The sequence below is a fragment of the Palaemon carinicauda genome, chromosome 1, assembly GCF_036898095.1.
Source record: "Palaemon carinicauda isolate YSFRI2023 chromosome 1, ASM3689809v2, whole genome shotgun sequence".
Classification (NCBI taxonomy): Eukaryota; Metazoa; Arthropoda; class Malacostraca; order Decapoda; family Palaemonidae; genus Palaemon; species Palaemon carinicauda.
Genome location: NC_090725.1, coordinates 250,412,551 through 250,434,797, shown reverse-complemented (window position 1 = coordinate 250,434,797; position 22,247 = coordinate 250,412,551). Strand labels below are relative to the sequence as shown.

The window sequence follows — 22,247 nt, the reverse complement described above, 5'->3', positions numbered from 1 at the left end:
GTAGGTTTGTATTCCAATTACGGAACAAATGACAAATTTGGAAACAATTTTTATATTTTCTAACGATACAAACCTGTAGCTATTTATACAGATTTGCCTGCCAACCCAGGCCCCCTTGAAGTCCTACCTCCAAGCAAATTGAAGTACAGTCACAGGTTTGTTAGTGAGAGGGGTTGTTACTACCCTGCCCCCGCTAACTTGCGGGAGGGGGGGTTAACCCTCGCTAAAAGTAATACCCCTATAAATAGCTGTTGGCTTGTATCGTTAGGAAAAATCCAAAATATTTCCAAATTTGTCATGTCTAGCAGACTGTCAGGTTGGCTGTGCCTCCCTTCCACTTGCTGATAGTTACAACAACAGTACTTGAATTTTAATGGCTGTTGCAGCTTTTCTGAAGCCATACTCCTAGTAAAGGAATCAGGTTTATATAGTTAGGAAAAATACAACAGATTTTTACGGGACCAGTTTCCTTGAAACTAGGCTTAATGGGCAATAAGGAATTCCACATACATATTGATAAAGGTTTTATACTTTTTAGTCAAGTCCGAAACTCAAGTTTGTAGATATTCATGTAAGTGTACTTTAGAAATTGTAAGAAAAGGTAATAGAAAATTTCCATGAATCGGTTCATCTTTTAGTATCATAAAGAGTTTAAGTTGCAGCACACTGTGTATAGTATTCGAAAGTACAGTACAAATAAACTAATTTTCAGGGGCCAGCAGTGGAGATGATAAGATTGTCTCCACAACATCTAAGGGTGATGTAACTTCCGATGAAGGTAGTCGATCAGTGACACCAAGTAACACTGTCAAGATTGTCCCTTATCGTCCACCCTCATCAACCCGAACTTACTTTATGGCTGTTTCTTGTAGTAAGTAAAGCTGGCTTTTTAAGATAGAAAATTATGTAAATATACCTGTAATGTATTTTTATGAGCTGGAAAGTTTTGAATGTTTTTGGGATGGTAAAACCACTGCCCTACAAAGCTTGGACATCACTTGCATGTGAATGACTTCAGTCATAATTTCAGTAATAGATTAAAGATTTAGGGCAAAAGGGTTTTCTCTTTTGGGTTAAGAGGCCCATACCTCACATGCTCCCTTGTAAGATAATAGATCATAAAAGGCCATTGTTCCGGCACTGTATACAAACCCTTTTGCTATTTACTGTGGAGATATATTTTGGCAACTGCTTGAACCAGTCCTAAGACTTTTATGCGAGGTATAACTACCCACTGCTAGTTAGCGGGTGTGGGGAGCTGGTGTTATACCTGCCACCCCGCTCACACTCGCACTAGTAACAATATGTCACTTTTCATTTCGGTTTGGAAGAGAATAAGCATTATCGTTCTCTCCCGCAAACTTGGTTATAAAGAACTGACCTAAAACTTAAAACTTTCCCTTTCTCTTTTCAGGTGGGCTTGACATGATGATTGATTATTCTTATTTGTCTTGGCATAGAAGGATACCATTGTGGCACCTTTGTGTCACTGGTGGAGGCCGATCCTCACAGCCTTTGTCCTGCGTGGAGGGATCATACCTGTTCAAAGGCTTCCCCTTTGCTCTGAGTGTAGGGAGTGGCCGCCTTCCCAGTGGCAGCGATACGGTTAGCAGCGGAAGGAGAAGGCAACGAGGGATTCTTCTCCTTCAGGGTCATCCTCAAAGGCGAAGAAACCTTGCCGTCTAACTCTATTGGCTCGTTCCTGCCATTCTGACTCTGCTCATTCATGATCCTCTGGAGGCCGGTCGAGTATGAGTGGTGCCCCTTTGACCCAAGGACAACCTTTCAGTCCTGAAGTCTCTGTTGCTGCCCCTAGAAAAGCAGAGCTGACTTTCAGAGTAGTGGAGTCTTTTGCTGACACTGTGCATTAGCTTTGGCCTTCCTTGGGGCTTCTTGAGGTCATGCGACTGGGGACGCAGTGAGAGCTCATGGATACCTCATTATGGGTTGATTTCAATTCTCACTCTCGAGACCCCAGAGGTTGTACTGAAAGAGTCTCTCGTGTCTCTAGCTGTAGCTATCTCAGCCTCTTCTCTCCCACCTTATGTTCAGCCTGCTTTGGTAGATGAACGTGAGCAGATGCAAACAAGTACCCCCCATGGTTACTCTTCGGGTGATCCATCCTGGGTGAACCCAGGAACTGGCTTCGGCTATGTTCCTTGGCAGCAGACAATGCCAACCTTCTGTCAGGGCTTGCCCAGCACAGCGAAGGAAAGCACAGTGAGCTGCCCAGAGGTCAGCTTCCAGGTGTTGAACAAACTTCCCATTTGCGGAAGAGTCACCTTTCGCCAGTTGTGGTAGGGCAGCCCGACTCCTTTTAGCAGCTTTAGGTGTCTGATGACCTACCCATTCTCGGGAAAGGTGACATTCGCCAGAGTGGTCACCCCCTGGGGCTTCTGCAAGCATGTGCTGGATTCATCCATGCCTCACTCTGGGTCTTTGGAGCATAACTTCTCGGAGCTAGACAACAATGGGGGTTAGGTGGCTGCTCGGAGCTCCGGCCCCTCACCATCATGTCTGTAGGACACAGCAAAGTGCTAATAGCTTTGCAGGGTCAAGTTTTTACAAAACTTCCACCCAGGGTTTCGACCTCTCACGAGGGAGAACCTGTTATTTTGCCTGCTCACCAGAGCGCAACAACAGCCCAAATTTTGCCCTCCCTCACTCACTAGCACACAAAGCTTCTATACATTACAGTAACGGAAGGTACCCCAAAATATTTTAAAATGGAAAAATTATAGATTCGTACAACCGTACTGAATGCACCAATCGCTTACACGTGTCTCTACGTTAGGGAATTTAAACAAGATTTGAACATTCACGCATACTCAAAATACAAAGATTTAAATAAACCAAATACTGTACAGTAAAGTAACTGAAGGTACTAAAAAATAATTCAAAATGACTAAATTATAGATCGTACGTACAACCGTACTAAACGCACCTGTACTAGACACATGTCTCCACGTTAGGGAATATAAACAATTTTTTCCCATACTAACAAACCTTCCGTTACTTATGTGGATATTCTTTCAGCGGCAGCTGGAGGTAGCCATTAGACTTTAATTGCGAGGTGGCAACCCTGCCTAACCGCTTAGCAGATAGGCAGGGGGTGGTTGGAGGGTACCCAGCCACCTCTATATATACTCTCACAGCTGTGAGATGTCACTTTTTCTTTTGGGTCAGTAGAGACCGGACGTGTCCGCTCTCCTCCTAACTGTCATTGGATCTTTTGATTTTTGCTTTCTCTTTTCATCTGTGCATGTCCTTCTTCTGCCATCGCCTTCACCTTGCGAACGTGTCCAGGGAGAGAGGGTGCCGCGTGCGGGACCTTCCTGCCGTTGTTAGAAACCTACCCACACACTCTGTATCCTACGTGTTGAGGTCATTGTTGCGAGCAGGGCTCGCCCTGCGCAGAGTGTAGGGAGTGGTCTGCCTCCTAATGAGAGAGGTTTGGAGGGCGCAGGAAGAAGTCTAAGCGCGATCGTTCTCCCTCGGGCGAGCGGGAAGTGTTCTTCTTCTCGCACCCCCAAATCTCTCTCAAAAGTTCCTCGCGCGCATTCTCACGATGGACGAGTGAGCAGGAGTGCAGATCGCTCATCTTCTAGGCAACCCCAGGGTACTGGGGGGTTGTTACTTCCCCTAGAGGAGCACCTTCTCCTCCAACCCCTGGCGAGCCTTTTTCCCTTGCAGATTTGTTTCAGGTGTGGTCGTCCTTAGGGATTTTGGGACCCCCTTCGAGGGAGGAACTGCAGCGCCTTCTTCAGCGTGGTGCCATGAGGAAACCTTCTCCGCAGCCGACGATACCTCACACTCTGGAGTTGTGCGAGGTCGATCTGTTGCCTTCCTCTGGTCTTTCCATGTGTGGACAAGGTGATCGTTCGCCTCTCCAACGACCTCCTGCTGATGAAGAACCCTCTCTCCATCCTCGTCGTCCATTAATCCTCATCCCTCTGTTTCTTCCCACAGGAACCCTCAGGTTGCAGGTGATAATATTCTGGGGATCAGCGCGCCTTCCATCAGCAGCGCTAAGGGATGAGCATCGCCATTGCCTTGCCCTTCTGAAATTTCTTCCCCTGATCGTAATAATCATAGGTTATCACGATCAGAGCGTTCTTCGCGTAGAAGACGCTCACGCTCTAGAATTTCGCACTCACGCGACGGTTAGGTCTCAACGCTCTCCTAGGAGGCTTTCCTCTTCGTGAAGACGAGTCTCGCGATCGCATTTTTCGCGATCACGAGCATGGTCTAGACCTAGGTCCAGGCGCTCGCGTTCTAGATCGTCTGGATCTAGATCACGAGGATGGTACTCGCGCTTGTGAGGTCGATGCGCACGATCACGAGGGTGGCGTTCGTGCTCGCGAGGGTATCGTTCACGGGAACGATCTTCTCTTTCGCGAGATAGACACTCACGACATTCACGCTGTTCTTGGATGAGAGCTAGACGCTCGTGTTCACGAACATCCCGATCACGAACCTCGCGTTCGTGATCAAGGTGTAGACGTTCCTCGTCTAGAGGTAGAGGTAGGTGTATGCACAGTCCATCAGCGTGTAGCTCCTTAACCAGACCTTCCAAACGACCTTGGACTGAACCTGATGATGAGCTTGACTACTCGTCAGACAGACGTCTAGCTAAACCCTCAGTGCCTCTCACAGCCAAGGGAGTCTTAGCTAAGCACTCGCCTATGCGACGCTAGGAGACGCTTCCTGCTGTAGCGTGTTCTTTTAGAGTACAGGTAGTCCCTACTCAGAGGCCTCCTCTGAGTTGGGGTAACTGTAAGCAGCCCTCCTCCCTTTTAGAGTATTGTTTTTGCTTTTCCGATGTGAAAGGTGATAAACTCAGTGTAATTCATATTGCTTCATGGTAGTTTCTCTGCCTCAGGAGGGAATTACCCAAATTAGACGTAGTGTCACCTGTACATGTGTATCCGTTAGTAAGAATTGTTCGTCTCATGGGAACACCTGGCACTCAGTATTGATCGGATATTGATTCATGGGTTGCAGTGTCATTGAGTGTTCTCAGTGTTCCCCTTTTGACAAAACATTGTGTAATGGTTTGTGTTGCAGCTGAGGAAGTTCTTTTAGCTTCCTCCTGAGAGGGAGCGCTGTCATTATCAGTCACTCTGACAATGACTCCTCTGTGATATTGAGAAAGAATGGAGATTTTACCTTCTTCCTCCTCTACCAATCTCTGCTCCCCCCTCTATTCCCTTCATCGGTCATTTGTTCCTTGTAACACATCTTGCTATATATTTTAATTGTAGTAGTCTTTGGTCCAATTATATGCACACGCTAAAAAAGTAAGAATAAAATGGGTTGTCAGCTGATACTTATAGAACTTTTCTGTGCAATTGCACTATTCATATTGCAAAGACTGGTCCTCTTTTTTTTCCTATGTTGTAGGAATATCTTGGGATATTTTCTAACAAAATGAAATGTTAGCTATTACAGTACCTGTAGTGTTTTTTTATTAAATAAAGGAGTTTTATTTTGGAATTATCATCACATAGTTAACATAATTTTCAGGAATGCTTTCTATAATAACCCTTTGAAAGTATTTGTTCTTTGTTTTATGTTGTATTAAAATGAGAAATAATTTACAGATTTTGAAGATGGCGTGGTGGAAGGTGAACGTGTTACCACGCCAGAAGGAGAACATTTTTTACCAGGGGCTGTGAATGCTCAAGAGGATGACTTCCGAGGCCAGGCAGAAGGCCAAAGGGAATTAGTCACAGATGACTCAGAGCTGTCAAGCCCCACTCCATATCACAATGAATTTAGAAGGGATTGTAAGTAGAATATAAAGTGTATTTAGACAGTAAAAATCTCTTCATGTATATACGGTTAATACCTGAAAAGAGATGGGTAGCATAGTGTTGATAGAATTTAATAGATAAAATGAATCATTAGTAATTGGTTGAGGTAATTGCTGATTTTTTATTTGGAGTATCCATTGTGCAGTTCCCATTCTCTACTTGGCTCCCACTGTAAAGGTACTGTACCTACCTGATACTGCACTGATAATTAAACATAAATTCTGTATAATGATTCTATTTTAGATATTGCAGGCAAGTATAGATTATTTTTTCCTATACAAATGCAAACTATTATCCTTTAATAAGATTATGACATCAGTAAAACTGGAATGGCCACTGATATTTAGCTAGCTACTGCAGTTATAACTAGTGGCAGGTGGTGGGTAAGCCTCTGCCACCTGTCAGTTAGCAAGAATTGCACTTTTTACTTTGGCCATAAGCAGTACACACATTACTGCACTCATGCTGCCTCTTAAATTTTGACTATTTTAAATGGTTGCTTACTCTTTCTTGAATAATTGGATAAGAGTGCTGACATACAGTTGTGTCTAGGTAAACTTGGATATAGTATATTGAATAATAAAAGCATATGCTGTTGTTTTTGGGTAAAACCACAAGAAGTGTGGCAGCATTTGAGTGAAAACCTGCCATTAATCCTAATCATCTTTGTGCCTTTTGTAGGGCATGACTGTTAGCAGGTACAGTATTCCCTTGCAATGTGTGGCTGTATAATGATGACAACAGCAACCTGACCCCAAGGAAGTTTTCCTTCCTTGGTTTTAGCCACCGCCAGGACTTCTGAAGTTAGCCCTACAGTGTTTTCCTGACTCCTGATTCACCTATGGAGGCGCTGAGAGGCATAGCACCTGCTGCTGTTGTCTAAGCTGCTTGTGTGTAGAGGCTTCCGTGGCTCGTGCTCATCATTTGCCAGAACCGTGAGACTCTCCCAGAGCTGCTCACAAATCACCACCACATCGGCGTTTGCCAGCTAGGCTGCCGCCAACTCAGCACTCGCCAACTCGCCACTTTAGACGTTCTCGTTCCCCTGCAGTTAGGATGTGTCTCTTCATTCCTTCTTAGGACTGACAATTTTCTCCTACACCTGCCAGAAGTCAAGTGATTGTCACTCGTCACCCAGTGACTTTCACCCCTCAATTCCCACCTCGCCAGCGCAAGATCATCATCGGCAGTCTCACAGTCATCCGGCGTTCGCTCGTTACTCGCCAAGTGGCTTGTCAGCTCACCATCGCCCATCAGAGCGTGATCGCTCATCAGCTCTGTAACAGTTTTCTGGCTTCCAGCAACCTCTGACAGCTCATTCCGCTTGCGGGTAGAATCTCCGACGGCCATCAGAGAATCTCAGAAGCTTGACCCTTGGGATGTGTTCTACTTCATTCAACGGTGATCTTCTCTGGTAAGGATTGCAGATCTTCCAACTCCAATCCTCATTACAAGAATGCGCTCTGCTTCCCAGCAAGACCTTCCTGCTCTCTTCGTCTTACGCAGAGCGCTCTGCCACTTTGGCTTCCTCGAATGCTTTAGAGTATCAGAGCGATTCTCCTCATTCAATTGACATAGAACTTCCACGAGGGGCCAGATAACCTTCTCGAGCGGCACTACTCCAGTAGTGCTTATTATTATATGCAGTTGAGGGAGTTTAGCACACAATACCCTCCTGGAACCTAACCCAGCAATCGCCTTCGATGAAAAGGGTAAAACGCCAGTGTCAACCTTTGTGCTTATTACATTACTCGCCGCTGAGAACTTGTTGTTTCACACTAGTGCAGTGCTGTCAGTTTCCCGATACATTCATCAGCTCGCCAGATCTCATCAGCGCTCTCAAACATTCATCCCTTATGAACATTTTCATCAGACGGTGTGTCTAAAGGATTAGGTCGCCTCTATTGCTCCCTGTCTCTTCCTTTTGGTCACTTGTGGTACATGGTTACCCTACAAATCGACATCTTCATTGAATGGAATAGCTTCAATAGTTGCGCTGGCTCCCTCGCCTATTCGCCGCCACCAGTTCTTCCCACTATTCCAGGGGATTGAACTCAACAGGATGCTCCTCCAAAGAAGCATATTTGACCAACCCTTAGCTTGACCTCGGACTTGTCTTTTAACCCTCTTGACGTTGACGGCCATCCGCAGCCGGAGTTCACCTTCTTAACGTCCATACCACGTTGAAACACCATCTCTTTTGATCAGCAAAGACAAGGAACGTGTGGACAGGTGACCACCCTGTAACACCCCTGTATTTTGGTGTTGTAGAAGTTCTACTTCTGTGGTTGTTACTGCTCTAGCTCAGAGATGGTCTTCCTTGTACCTTGCTTCACCAAGGAAAGAGGCGTCTTGGTCATGGCTGGGAAAGGGATGCCTTGGACATCATCGCTGTTCTCATCCAAGAGATAACTCCCTTTTTTCTCATCCTCGAGTAGGTTGCCACATGGCTGGTCCCCTCCTACTAGTTTGGATTATGCATCTCTTTCCAACAAGGACAGAAAATCTCAGCTCAGCTACAAGAAAATACACATTTTTTTCTTCCACCTGTGGAAGTGTGAGGCCAATTCTCTCTTCACCTTCGCCATCCAAACATCCAGTCGGATGCCCGTCTCAGGCGTTACGTCTTTGATGAATGAGGTGTTATATCTAGGTCTCTCTGAGCCTCTACAGTCAATTCCTCCTATTCCTTTTATAGGTAGTAAGTTGACCAGGGCACCAGCCACCCATTGAGATACTACTGCTAGAGAGTTATGGGGTCCTTTGACTGGCCGGACAGTGCTACATTGGATCCTTCTCTCTGGTTACAGTTCACTTTCCCTTTGCCTACACATACACTGAATAGTCTGGCCTATTCTTTACATATTCTCCTCTGTCCTCATACACGAGACAACACTGAGATTAACAAACAATTCTTCTCTTAAGGGGTTAACTACTGCACTGTGATTGTTCAGTGGCCACTTTCCTCTTGGTAAGGGTAAAAGACTCTTTAGTTATGGTAAGCAGCTCTTCTAGGAGGAGACTCCCAAATCAAACCATTGTTCTCTATTCTTGGGTAGTGCCGTAGCCCCTGTACCATGGTCTTCCACTGTCTTGGGTTAGAGTTTTCTTGCTTGAGGTTACACTCGGGCACACTATTCTATCTTATTTCTCTTCCACTTGTGTTGCGAAAGGTTTTATAGTTTATATAGGAGATATTTATTTTAATGTTGTTACTGTTCTTAAGACATTTTATTTTTCCTGTTTCCTTTCCTCACTGGGCTATTTTCCAAGTTGAAGCCCCCGGGCTTATAGCATCCTGCTTTTCCGACTAGGGCTGTAGCTTAGCAAGTAATAATAATAATAATAATACATACATACATACATATACCAAGATATTTCCCCCAATTTTGGAGGGTAGCCGACACCAAACAAATGAAACAAAAAAGGGGTCCTCTCCTCTCTACGTTCCTCCCAGCCTGACAAGGGACTCAACTGAGTTCGGCTGGTACTGCTAGGGTGCCACAGCCCACCTTCCCCCGTTATCCACCACAGATGAAGCTTCATAATGCTAATCCCCTACTGCTGCTACCTCCGCGGTCAACCAAGGCACTGGAGGAAGCAGCAGGGCCTACTGGAACTGCGTCACAATCGCTCGCTATTCATTCCTATTTCTAGCACGCTCTCTTGCCTCTCTCACATCTATCCTCCCATCACCCAGGGCTTCCTTCACTCCATCCATCCACCCAAACCTTGGCCTTCCTCTTGTACTTCTCTCATCAACTCTTACATTCATCACCTTCTTTAGCAGACAGCCATTTTCTATTCTCTCAACATGGCCAAACCACCTCAACACATTCATATCCACTCTAGCTGCTAAGTCATTTCTTACACCCGTTCTCACCCTCACTACTTAGTTCCTAATCCTATCTACGCGAGATACACCAGCCATACTCCTTAGACACTTCATCTCAAACATAATCAATTTCTGTCTCTCCGTCACTTTCAATCCCCACAACTCTAATCACTGGTTACTATACCAAAGAGGAACTGTAGGCCCTACCTCAAGGAAACTACAAGAGCTTGCCCCCGAGTGTCAGCTCCCCATGTCAGCTCGGGAAAGGTCAATAGAAGGATCACCAAGAACATATTCTTGGCTCAGATTCGTAAGGTCATGGTCCGAACATTGAATCCTTCTCCTTCTCCTCATAGAAGAGACCAAGAGCTCATTACGTTAGGGAAAGGAGTATGCCCTAGCATTTCATAAGACTAATCTTTGATGCAGGCCTTTTCAACAGGTGTGTAGAAGCATCTAATTACCTTTACCGCCTACTTCCTGCAGGAGGCATGGTGGCTATACGATAAATGGTTTAAATATCTCAAGCTCCTTGATGGACAAGTAGCAAAGGGAAAAGGGCTAAGGTTACCCGGGATTAGCCTGGGGTGAATGAGTAACAATGACTGGCTTCCTTCCTTTCATTCACCTTCTCCTCTCTTGGGGAATCAACACCATGGTTCTCAGCACAGCTGACCTCATGTATCTGCAGGTAAAATAATTTCCCTTGAGTAACCTAGTCTAAAAATAATACTTGTTGCATCCCCAATACCTCTACTGAAGTATTGAGCAATGTCTATGGCACTCTCAAAGATTCCTATGACTTGGAGAACTCTTATGTAAACCATTCACTGTGTTAGTATCATGAACGCACAGCTTGCGAGCGGCGAGTAGTGCGAAGCACGATATTTTAGCGAGGTGCAAGGATTCCTACTATTTACGATATAATATTGTATGTAGAAAACCCCAGGTCAATGCCAAAAGCCAGTTGTTACAGCCTTTCACTCTCCTAAGAGGTAAGTCATCCCTATGAATTGTAAGGGTTTGTATAGCGACGCAGCAAATGACAAATTTGGAAGTAATTTGTATTTTCCCTAACAATACAAACTTTGAGCTATTTATACAGATTGGCCTGCTAGCACCTGTCCTCAATAAAATCTTGCCTGCAAGCAAAGTTGGTGCTGAACCCCACCCCTCCAACTAACTGGCATTTTGGGTGGTTATCCCTTGCTAAAAGTCTTATGGCTCATCTTCCAGATTCGCCAAAGGTGACTTCCAAATATGTAATTTTTGTGGTGAAAAAGTAGCCTTTGATTTTTCATAACATCACTGGTTTGCTATGATTATGTTTTGTCATGTAATTGTTAAAGGACATTTTAATACTGTATTATATTTATTACTTTATTAACCCCTTCGCTACTCTGACGTCAATATACGTCAAAACATGCCTGGTATTCCATGCTGTAACGTCCGGGTACGGCATCTTAATAATTGTTATTATTATTATTATTAGTATTATTATTATTATTATTATTATTATTATTATTATTGTTATTATTATTGTTATTATTATTATTTTTATTATTATAATCATTATTATTATTACTACAAACTATGCTACGAAAGAGTAAAGCACATGGTTGTATATCACAAATGGTTAACACGGGAAATTTCACTAAAAAATTTCCATCCTAATATTAGCCCCTCCACCTGTCTTCAGCTAACCAACAAAGTTTGGGATTCTAGGCTTTTTTTCTGAATATGTAAGTGCTATTTTAGTCTTTTTTTGTTACTATACAATAATCACACCACTCTTTCTAGCTAATGGCAACATTCCCTACCTGCGGCATTACTCAAACCCCACCCTGACACTCCCATCTCAGAGGTCATCACATCTCATCCTACCACCAGCAGAAATACTTACAATTCTAGTATTTATTCATGATTATGTAAAGTCTTTTCTGGTGTATTCACGTCTTGCCTCACAACAAACCGAGATACTTACCATTCTAGTCCTTATTCGGGATTATGTAAGGTCTATTTTATTGTTTTTTTATGTCATAGTGTTCAAATCACTGAGAGAAAATATCTCCGCCTCTGGCTATAAGTCCTACCCACAACGAGATTAAAACTTACCATTAATGCAAATTGTTGACACAAGACTACAGTAGGTTTATCTTTTTTCTTATTTTATTCCCTTTTTTCTCAACTATCATTTCTACAAAATATCATCATCTTCATGTCTTATATATTTCATATTAGTATTGTTCATTGTTTTGATGAGTAAAGGTTAGCCTATTGTCATTATATCCTGTTATTGCTATTTTAAACAGTATTCGCATGTTCTTACATGCGCAGTCTATTTTCAAGCTCGGGAAATACCCAAAACAGGAATGATCCAGCTCATAGTGAGTTAGTGGCAGTCACACACAAGGTGGAATGACAGATAAACAAACAAACCTTATGTCTAATTAAATAAATTTATATTATCTCTCTCTCTCTCTCTCTCTCTCTCTCTCTCTCTCTCTCTCTCTCTCTCTCTCTCTCTCTCTCTCTCTCTCTCTCTCTCTCTCTCAATGTATGTATCTTTTGTCATCAGTTTTTTTGTTAAAATATTATTTGATTATTATATATACACCTCGTAAATTATATAATTATAGAATACTTCTTCTGTCAAAAGAAACAAATGGATATTTTCATTACATTTTTGTACAGCGTAAAGTCCATTATTACTATCAAGTAGTGTTATATCTTTCGACGGCTATTTATCGTGGAATTATTATGAAATAACATAGTCACTTCAATGAATATATAAAGCTTTTTTTAACACTAAATCGAAGTGCTTAACCGTACCTTACAATTATAAATTATCAACTATTTCTTGCATCAAAGGAAATAAATGGATTTTTTCATTACATTTCTGTGTAACGTGAATTTCATTATTACTAACGAGTAGTTTTATTTCTTTGGACGAATATTTATCATGGAATTATAATGGAATAATATGGTCACTTCAATGAATATAAAGATTTTTTTACACTTGAAATCACATTGCTTTCCCATTATTTAGAGATAATTATATAAAACAATTTCTTAGAAAATATTCTATAATCACTATACAGTGAATGGAAAAACATTTTGGTTGTTTAGAGTGAAATACAATGAAGAATGAAGCAAACTTTTGAAAAATTTATTCTGTAATCACCAGTAAAACAAATAAACAGGGAAATGTAGGTTATTATAGAGTAAGTGATCAAGTATATAAGATGGTGACAAATCTTGTATTCAGCTTAAGTAGCGGATCTGTGGCCTCGTAGCGAAGGGGTTAACATGCTTTAGAGATCCAACCAAGATATTCCTTCCCCCTCCCCACCATATATTTTTATTATAAGTTTCTCTATTTTATAGATGAAGGAGGGGATGATGCTGAGCGTGACAGCTCATCTGAAAGGGAGACTTACATTTCTCTGGCTCTAACAACAGGACAAGAAGACCACAGAGGTCAAGCCAAAGTTCAAAGAGAATTAACCATTGATGATTCTGACCTGTCAAGTCCAAATTATCATCAGAGGGATACTAGACTTGATGGTAGGTAGAATTAAAACGTGGCTTATCACAAACCTATAACTCATATATTTACCTAACATTTGTCTTGGTTTTCATCCCAGATACCATTCCTAAAGGGCGATTAGGGAACTTTTTGCCTATGGTCTTAACTAGGTAACATTCTGAAATCTTTGTTACAACTTGGATACAAACCCTCATCCTTTTGAATAGGAATATGACTTCAGCGAAGCTGGAAAAGCCGTTGAAGTCTAATAAGGGGAGTTGACTGCCAGATAGGCTTTTCATTATGACTTTGGCTGCAAGCAATACAGATGTGATCTTGCTGCTTCTCTATTTATGATTGTTTTAATTTTTTGCTTTCTCTTTCCCAAATAGATGTACAGACAGGTTAAGTTGTTTTCTTGATAAACTATAAATTTGTGCCCGGGATCCTCAGAATCCTTGTTCCTGTTGGGCAGCGTGACTTTTTGCTCCAATTCCCTCACAAGTGTGGCCTTATGATGACGACAACAACATGAAACCAAGGAAGTTGGCATTCCTTGGTCATCCCTGGTGTTCTGTCATCAGCAGGAGGTTTTGCATCTGTTAAGTGCTTAAGGGGAGGGGTGCCACCCTTCATCTTCACCTGTAGTGTCTGCTTCACCCTGGTGGTGCTAAAGGGCATAGTACCTGTCATTGTTGTTTCTGCTGCTTTTAACCCCTTCACTACGAGGCATCAGATCCTCCCTCAGTAGATGCATGAAAAATTTGTCAATATTGGATATACTGTACATGCACATTTATTTTATGATAACCTATATTTTCATGATTATTTTTTTTCTGCTGATTGTAGAATAAATTTTGAAGGATCGCTGGTCAGCCGACAGGGATTGGCTGTCCCATCCTGTTCCAGTGGGTCAAGAGGTTTAGGACAATCTGACCTAGTGGCTTGACAAGAACCTCACAGGGAAGTCCCATTGACTCCCCACCTCCAGACATGCAAATGTTCTCGGATGCATTGAAAGAGGGTTGGCTTGCACACCTAGATGACCGGGTCATCTCATGAGTGTGGACCGCAGAGGAAAGGCATTTGCCCATCAATGTCCTTGTGAAGCAAGCAGCCTTCCTAGGGTTGCAAGCATTCCAAGAACATTTAAGGAGGCACATGGTAGTGCTGATAAGGCACAACACTACGGTAGTGCGTACGTCAACAAGCAAAATGGCACAAACTTGCTCCCTCTTTGCAAACTGACAAAACCGATGCACATCTGAATGGCGTTTCACGTCGTGGAGTGTTTAGCAAGATACTTTATAAGCAAGAGGTATATATTAGGAGACACTCAGTTGCCAGAGACATGTAGGAGCATAGCGGTCCATATATCATCTGGTAGCGGAAAAGCTTTTTGCCCCTAGGGCTTCCTGAGGATCAACCTGTTTTTCTTGCAGGTGAAATGGAAGCACCCAGTGTTTCACTTCCCCATTCCAATCCATGCAGTGTCCAAGGATGCATTCCAACACCCAAGGGATCACCTGGACGTCTATGCCTTTCCATCGTTCAGCCTGATCTGGCTGATGATCAACAGTGTTGATTTCCCCAGGACTCAGGATGACCCCGGTGGCTCCCAGATGGCCTCACGCCAAGTGGTATCCTGATCTGTTTGCTCTTCTGGTCTAGGTTCTGAGAGAACTCCCCCTCTGGCCCATTCATCTCTTTCAGCCTCACATGCAAAGGTACTACCAACCCTTGGAGTCCTGAGCTCTTCACCGGTGTAGTCTATCCAGCATCTCCTAGCGAAAGGCTTTTTTTGAGGCATTACACTAAAAATGTCTGGGTATCTCTAGAGGTCTTCCACAACTGTGTACCATCTTCTGCAATTGGTGTCATAGAAGAGTTATTGCTCCAGTCAGAGCAACTCTAGCACAGATTGGGGATTTCCTTATCTTCCTTTGGTGAGAGAAGCACCTCTCAGTCACGGCTGTCTAAGGCTACTGCTCAGCCTTGGTTATGGTGTTTCTACTGAAGCGTATATACCTCTTCACTTCCTAAGAGTTGTCTTTGCTTGTAAGGAGCTTAGAACAGTCTTGCCAACACAGGGATCTCAGACTCCCGGAATGGGACGTGGCCTTGGTCCTCAGGGCTCATAACCCTGTTTAAGCCTTTGAGATCATCAGACAAAGATATAATTCTCAAGACTCTTCCTGCTAGCTCTAGCATCAAAGAGAGTGAGTGAGTAGCATGGTCTCTTTTATGTAGTTACCCACGCTGAGGGGTGGATGGAGGTCTCCTGTTTTGTGCCAGACTTCGTGGCTACGGCTCAAAACCTGTCAGCATAAGACACTAGGTTCAAGTCTTCCATCCACTCCCTCATGGAGGCTGCAGGTGGGGATTGAAAGATGTTCTTGTGTCCTTTGAGGGCTCTGTGGTGCTACCTGAAGAAGACCCAACACTTCAGGCCCGAGTATCGGAGACTTATCGTTAGAAATGGCAGGTCCAAGTAAGGTATCAAGGAATACAGTCTCTTTCTGGCTTTGTGAGACAATCTGTAAAGCTTACGTCGAGAGAGTTGAGACGCTAGCCAGGATCAGTGCTCACAAGGTCATGGGTATTGCCCCCCCCCCCCCCCTTCTCTTTGCTTTCATTTGGAGCCTGTCAATGGGCCAAGTTTGAAGGCCAGCATCTGGAAAAGACAGATCATCTTCACTGCCTATTTCTTTTGAGAGTTTACCCAAAAGTCTATAACACCTTTGTGCTTGGACCTCTGGTGGCTGTTCAAGCTGTCGTGTAACCAGCCCAGATCCCACACAGGACAAGAATATATCTCATCTATGGTAACCTGTTGATGTAAGTCTGGGATGAAGGTAGTATAACTGGCTCTTTTCGTTCATTCTTCTGTCCCCCATCTTGACAACAAAGCGGTCGAAACATTACATGCTGGTAAGTTTCGCTTCGGAACACCATTCTTTTTATTTAAAGAAGTATCTCTTTTCGTTCCCTTTAATGAGCAGTGGGAGGGTAAATTCCATGCCAACTCATTAGTATGAACATCATACATGGTACATTATTTGATTCTAACTGACGTCCTCTTTGGGAGAGAGGGTTCTCCGGGTTCATCAACTACTTTGTCACATATACAACCCAGGTCCTATCAACCTTTCATCCTTAATGAAAAAGATATAGTGGATGACAGTGGTTCTCGCTTTGCTTTTCCACAGATCAAACGATGAACACTTCAAGGGAAGAAATTAGAGACTTCCAGTTATGATTCCAAGGGACTTCCAATCCTTCAGGCAATAATTAAAGAATTATTGTTTGTATGCCATGTAGGAATAAACAAATGACAGAATTTCAAAGTACAGTACAGTAATTTGTATTTTTCTGAGCCATACAGAGCTGAGTCCTATGAACCAACTTCCCTTCTCATTTTTTAAAACTCTTGTTCTGGCACTATACAAACCTTTGCTATTTATAGTGATATTACTTTCAGGGAAGCTGGAAGACGAGACATAAGACTCTTAGCAAGGGATAACCACCCAAACCGCTAGTTAGCGGGAGGGATGGAGGGTAGCCAGGTACCCTGCTCACTCACATACCTGGGCTGAGCACCCCCTTTGCTTTTGGCCCGGTTGAGAACGGATGTTGACGCTCTCCTCCTCCATTGCCTTTTTTGACTGGCCATTGACTTTGAATACCGTATTTCCCGTGTCATAAGACACTACAAGTGATTAGACAAACCCTTAAATTAGCAAAGCAGTTTTTGGAAAAAAGAAATCAAGGATTTTACAAGCTTAGTAGCAATTCCTAGTCAGTGACTATAGTCTGATTTTTGTCTGGCACAATAAATTATCATATATTTTGTTTATTATGAAATGATTATGTTTAATATTAAATATCTGCACACCAGTTATCTAACTTTTATTACATATTTATATAAGAAACCACTAAACCAGTCGTATTTGCCACCACAACTACTGTATACATTTAGTGTTTGGTGTTTCAAGTGTTGTTTACATGAGAGCAGTGTTGCTAAATGTTTTTAGTAATTTTTTCCCAAATTCCTCATATAACCCACACATTTTCACACAAAATTAGTTATTGATCAAAGAAGTCTCCAGAAATTGCTCTAGATGGAATACTTTTGCTACTGTATGTATGACTCCAGGTCTAGTTACTTTTTTAGTTTGGTAATGCTGCACTCAACTAACTGTGAAATGATTTTTCCAATTTTCCAAGGTCGTATTCAGCAACTGTCTGTTTGTATTATTTAAACTCAGGCAACAAAGTCATTATCAAAATATTGCCTTATTACAAAATATCAAAAAAATATGAGATATTGCATAAACAACTAAAATGCCATAGCGTCTTCGGTAAAGAGACCACTGGTTTGCATGTTTGCTTGTAGAAGGGGGTTTGCAAGTCATCAGCTGATTACAGAAACAAACAGATAACTTGCTACCGTACTTCATTAAACGAAGTGCAGTATAAAGATAAATTTATTTATTATGCTTGAATGATAATTGTAGGTTTATATTTCAATGTCTGGTGAGTGTGAGTGCTTGTATATTATTAGTTGGGTGTTTGAGGGTTGTCAGACTCCACTTATACAACTTTTTTCAAGTGTTAAGGCGTAGGGTGATTTTTGGGGGCATTTTTCAGAATAAAAGGTGCGTCTTATAGCATGGGAAATACAGTCATTCTTTTTCTTTTCCAGACCGCTTGGAATTCTTCCTTAAAAGCCTCATTTGCACCTGTTCTGGACCTGAAGGCCGCACCTGCGGTACCTTTATGTACTTCGTAGAGACGGACCCGCACCACCTGTGTCTATCCTGTAGAGGGCGGCGGTGTGATCAGGACAGCACCTGACCTGAGTTTTGGGAGTGATCTGCCTCCCAGTGGGAGAGGTTTGGGTGTAGGCACAATTGGAAGTCTAAGAGTTTGATTTGGAGCTCCGTATTCCTCACCGTGCTGGACAATCTCTCACCCCTGTGGTAAGGAGACGTCACTTCAGTCCTGTTGAGGACCTTCATTGTGTGTCTTTGAGCTCTCGTCAGTCACTAGCTGCTCGTTACTTTTCACTTCGGGGCCATCACCCTGCTGCTTATGATCATCATTCGTCACTCCATGACCTTCACCCCTTGCAAGATCGCCAGCGTCAATCTCGCTACCATACGGCTCGTGCTCGTCACTCGCCAGAGTCTCAGGACTCTCCCAGAGCTCGTCATTCACCACCTCGGCGTACACCAACTTCTCGCCGCTTGTCAGCACTTCGTCGTTCGCCATCGGATCGGTCACCCAGACCGACTGCTTATCCTTGTCACCTGCTGTGTAGCACGCAAGCACCGGTCGCCAGATAAGGATTGTCACTCGCCAGGCGAGATGATTATATGATTTTCTCTTTCCAGGCCTGTTCCAGATCATTGCCCTCATGTGAGAGCTGTGGGTACAACACCTGCCGCCCTCCGTTGAATGACGCACATTGTTGGCGGTCCCCACTCCTTCAAGAGGAGTCTACTTTGGCTAGGTGTGGTAACCAGGTGTTAGCAACCAAGGAACCCTTACATGGCAGACGACCAATTCCATTCCCACTAAAGCTCCAACATCCCTCCACCTTGAGAGATCAGCACTCTTCTAAGGGTCCAGCTTTCACACCGGTGGCAAATGTACCAGGTAGGTGATTTAACATTCCTCTGTTTCAGGTTCCCAGACCCAAGGCTCCTGTTCCGAGCCTTCTGAAGGATCCTCTGGCCAGTTCATTATGCGGGAAGGAGCCCGCTTGGTTCAGTGCACAGGTCTAGGCAATGTGTCAGGCCATTACAGGGATCCTCCCTCAAATGCAGTCCATGGCCAACACATCAGCTAACCTCCCCGGAACCTCTCCCCCATCTAACCTCAGAGGAAGGTCCAAAGGGTCAGCACTTTTCAGACCCTCTTTGGAAGAGATGCCCTTCTTTCTCCTTAAGAGGAAACATGGATCGCCAGAGCCAGGTAGGCCTGAAAACCTTCCACAGGTATAATTGACACTGGTATGATCAGCTGGTAAAAGGAAGTAGTTAAGACCAACTCCCCTTCGGAAGGATAGGGAGGTCTCACTAATGGACTATTTCCGCCTCTCTCTCCCATCGAGGTGGTCCTTCCAGAGCTCTGTCCAGCCCCCGAAGAAGATCACTCAAACAAAACGTCAGTCAACCTCATAGTGACCCTCATAGCTTGGCTATGGCATCATGAGGAATGGTTTCTGGACCTTCTGCAATTCCTGACGGAATCTCCAAGAGAACTCCCTCCATGACTCAATCTACTCTGACAACCACATGCCAACATCTTCCACAAGGCCGTAGCTTCGCTACGACCTCACGCCTAGAGACTACTCAGCATCTCTTCACTCAGAGAGGATTTTCGCAGGAAGTTGCATGCAGAATGTCTGGATACCTGCGTAAGTTAGCAGCAGTCTACCAGGCAAAGTGGAAAGTCTTCTGAGGTTGGTGTCGTTGAAGGGGTATCTCTCCTCTCGATGCCACTATTCCAGTAATAGCGGAGTTCCTCGTGTATATTCCTGAAGAAATGCGACTTTCAGTCTCGGTGGTAAAAGGCTATCGCTCATCCTTAAGCCTCGCCGTTAGGTTGAATGGAATGGACATTTCCTCATCGCTAGAACTTTCCTTACTCATACTGAATTACGAACTCACCTGTCCTCTGTCGGAAGTGAGACCTCCCCCCATGGAACATTGTTTGAGTTCTTAGGTCTCTGAAGAGACCTTCTGAACCTTTACACCAGGCAACAGGTCGCCACGTCTTTGAAGACGGTGTTCCTGCTAGTTTTGGCCTGGGCCAAACAAGTTGGTAAACTTCATTGTCTCATACAACTTCGCCCATTCAAAGGGATGAAGAGAGGTAACCTTCGGCTTCGTCCCAGAGTTTGTTGCTAAGACTCTGGGGGTTGCGTATCCCCGATTCAACTCCTTCCAGATTTCGAATCTCCGCTCTGTAACAGATCACCCTAATCATCTCTTACTCTGTCCAGTGACAGGTTTGAGGCTTTACCTCAAAAGAATAGAAGCAGCCTGTCCCCATGTGCCATCACTTTTTGTCAGCACAGGGAGGAACAAGAAGAGGGTCACCAAGAATACCATCTCTGCTTGGATTCGCAGGGTCATAAACCATACCCTGAATCCAGACCCTCCTCCTTCACTTCACCCAAGAGCCCACGATGTCAGGGGTGTAGCTATGTCCCTGGCCTTCAAAAGAAACTTCTCAGTGAGGCAGGTTCTACAGGCTGGGTTGTGGAAACGTCAAGACGTGACCCACAGGAGGCTCGATACGTTCTCTATCGGCCCTGTGGTGGCTGCACAACAATTGGTCTGAGGCCTCAAGCTGCCTATTGGATAAGTAGCTTAAGGTTAAGGGCACTGTTACCCGGGTTTAGTCTTTTGTGAATGAAAAAGTATGACTGGCTCTTTATTAATTTCTTCATCCTCCCTTCTCTTTGGGAAAACAGCAGCTTGGGTTCTCTGCACAAGCTGACGTCAAACCACTGCAGGTAAACCATGCTTCTTTGTGTACCTTGTATTATGTCAGTACTGTTGCATCCCCATCCCCTGGCGAGGTGGTATCGGGAAAATCTTGATTACAGCAGTTTTTCCTACAAAGACGCGGAATAACTTTTACCTTAACAGTCACACTGCTTATCTCAAACACAAAGCTTGCGTAGGATGCGGACCTTGGCTAGCAAGGTTTTGCGAGGTTCAGGGACTCCTTATTTTGGTACCTACCTATTCAAAATAAGGAGCCCCCCGGGTAGCCAAAAAGCCAGTTTGGCAGGGATGTTCACCCTCTGGGTAAGTCAGCCGTAATAGATAGCGTAGGTTTGTACTGTATTCCAGTTACGGAACAAATGACAAATTCGGAGATAATTTGTATTTTTCCTAACGGTACAAACCTTTAGGTATTTATACAAACTTAACCGCCAGCCCTATCCCCCTTAAAGTCCTACCTCCAAGCAAAGTGAGCTCATTTCATTGGTGTCTGAGTGGAAGGGGTAGCTATCTGCCCTCTCCTCCTTCTGCTAACACGCGGGATGGGTAGTTAACCCTCGCTAAATTTTAATGGCTTGCCATTTCAGTTTCGCCAAAAGTAATACCCCTAATAAATAGCTAAAGGTTTGTATCGTTAGAAAAATTTAAGTTATCTCCGAATTTGTCATATTTTCAATTTCAGCCATAGTATTTGCCCCTAACCAAAAATCTAACCAGAGCGTGTGCATAATCATCCGTTGTTAAGTGGATACATTTTTGTTAGAGCGGTCTGTTTGGTAGTAACAAACTGACATGTCCACTGTAACAGTAAAGTGGTTGATAGCAACTCACACAAAAATGGAATTAAAAAAAGACATTATTAGAGGTTTTTCAATTGTGGGACTGTAATAATCATGTCATACATGTGGTGAAAGGATTTGTCACAAAAGTGCATACTAGTACTTTATTAGTACATGTAAACATAAAAATCATTGTCTTGCCTGTTATCTTTTACTGATTACCATTACAAAGAAAAAATAAAAGGAAAGAAAAAAAAATGTTTTAATCAATTAGTGATATATACACTACTTTATTATAGCATTAGTCCTACACAGTTTTGATACATGAATAACAACGAATTACATACAGTATACACTTTTGAAATAGAAATGAAATAATAAAAGGAATAATAGTAAATTAGTAAGGAAAAGCATTTTTGTGAGTGAGGGCCAATGTACAGTAGTTGATTATTCAGTTAAAACAAAATATGTGAGAGGCAAAATGAAATGCCCTTTTTTCGAATGATATTTCTATAATGGCGTGGACCTAAATACACGCGAAATAAGCAAAAATTTGTCCTGTGTGAGAAAAACTGGTTTCACAGCAAATAAAACATAGGAATTTCCCTTTTCAAACAATAATCTGTAAAGAGCTTAGTGTTTATTAAATTATGTTTTGAATTGAAAAAAATGTCCTCAATCTTTGAAAATAGAATATTCTATACAATCTTAAAAAGCAACTGTCAATTTACTACTTTGGCACCAATCAACTTGTGTTATTTGTTC

At 43.2% G+C, this 22,247-nt stretch overlaps 1 protein-coding gene across 2 annotated transcripts in view; it reads left to right on the top strand.

Annotated features, from left to right (window-relative positions):
• Positions 1 to 22,247, top strand: part of LOC137655090 (serine-rich adhesin for platelets-like) — a 258,167-nt gene that overhangs the window by 105,385 nt on the left and 130,535 nt on the right. Inside the window, exons 3-5 of one of the 2 annotated variants that reach the window (XM_068388984.1) lie at positions 713 to 871; positions 5,604 to 5,789; positions 13,039 to 13,218. In XM_068388984.1, coding sequence (XP_068245085.1) covers positions 713 to 871; positions 5,604 to 5,789; positions 13,039 to 13,218 — 525 coding nt within the window. The remainder of the gene's footprint in view (positions 1 to 712; positions 872 to 5,603; positions 5,790 to 13,038; positions 13,219 to 22,247) is intronic. The other variant, XM_068388991.1, reaches the window with a different exon arrangement.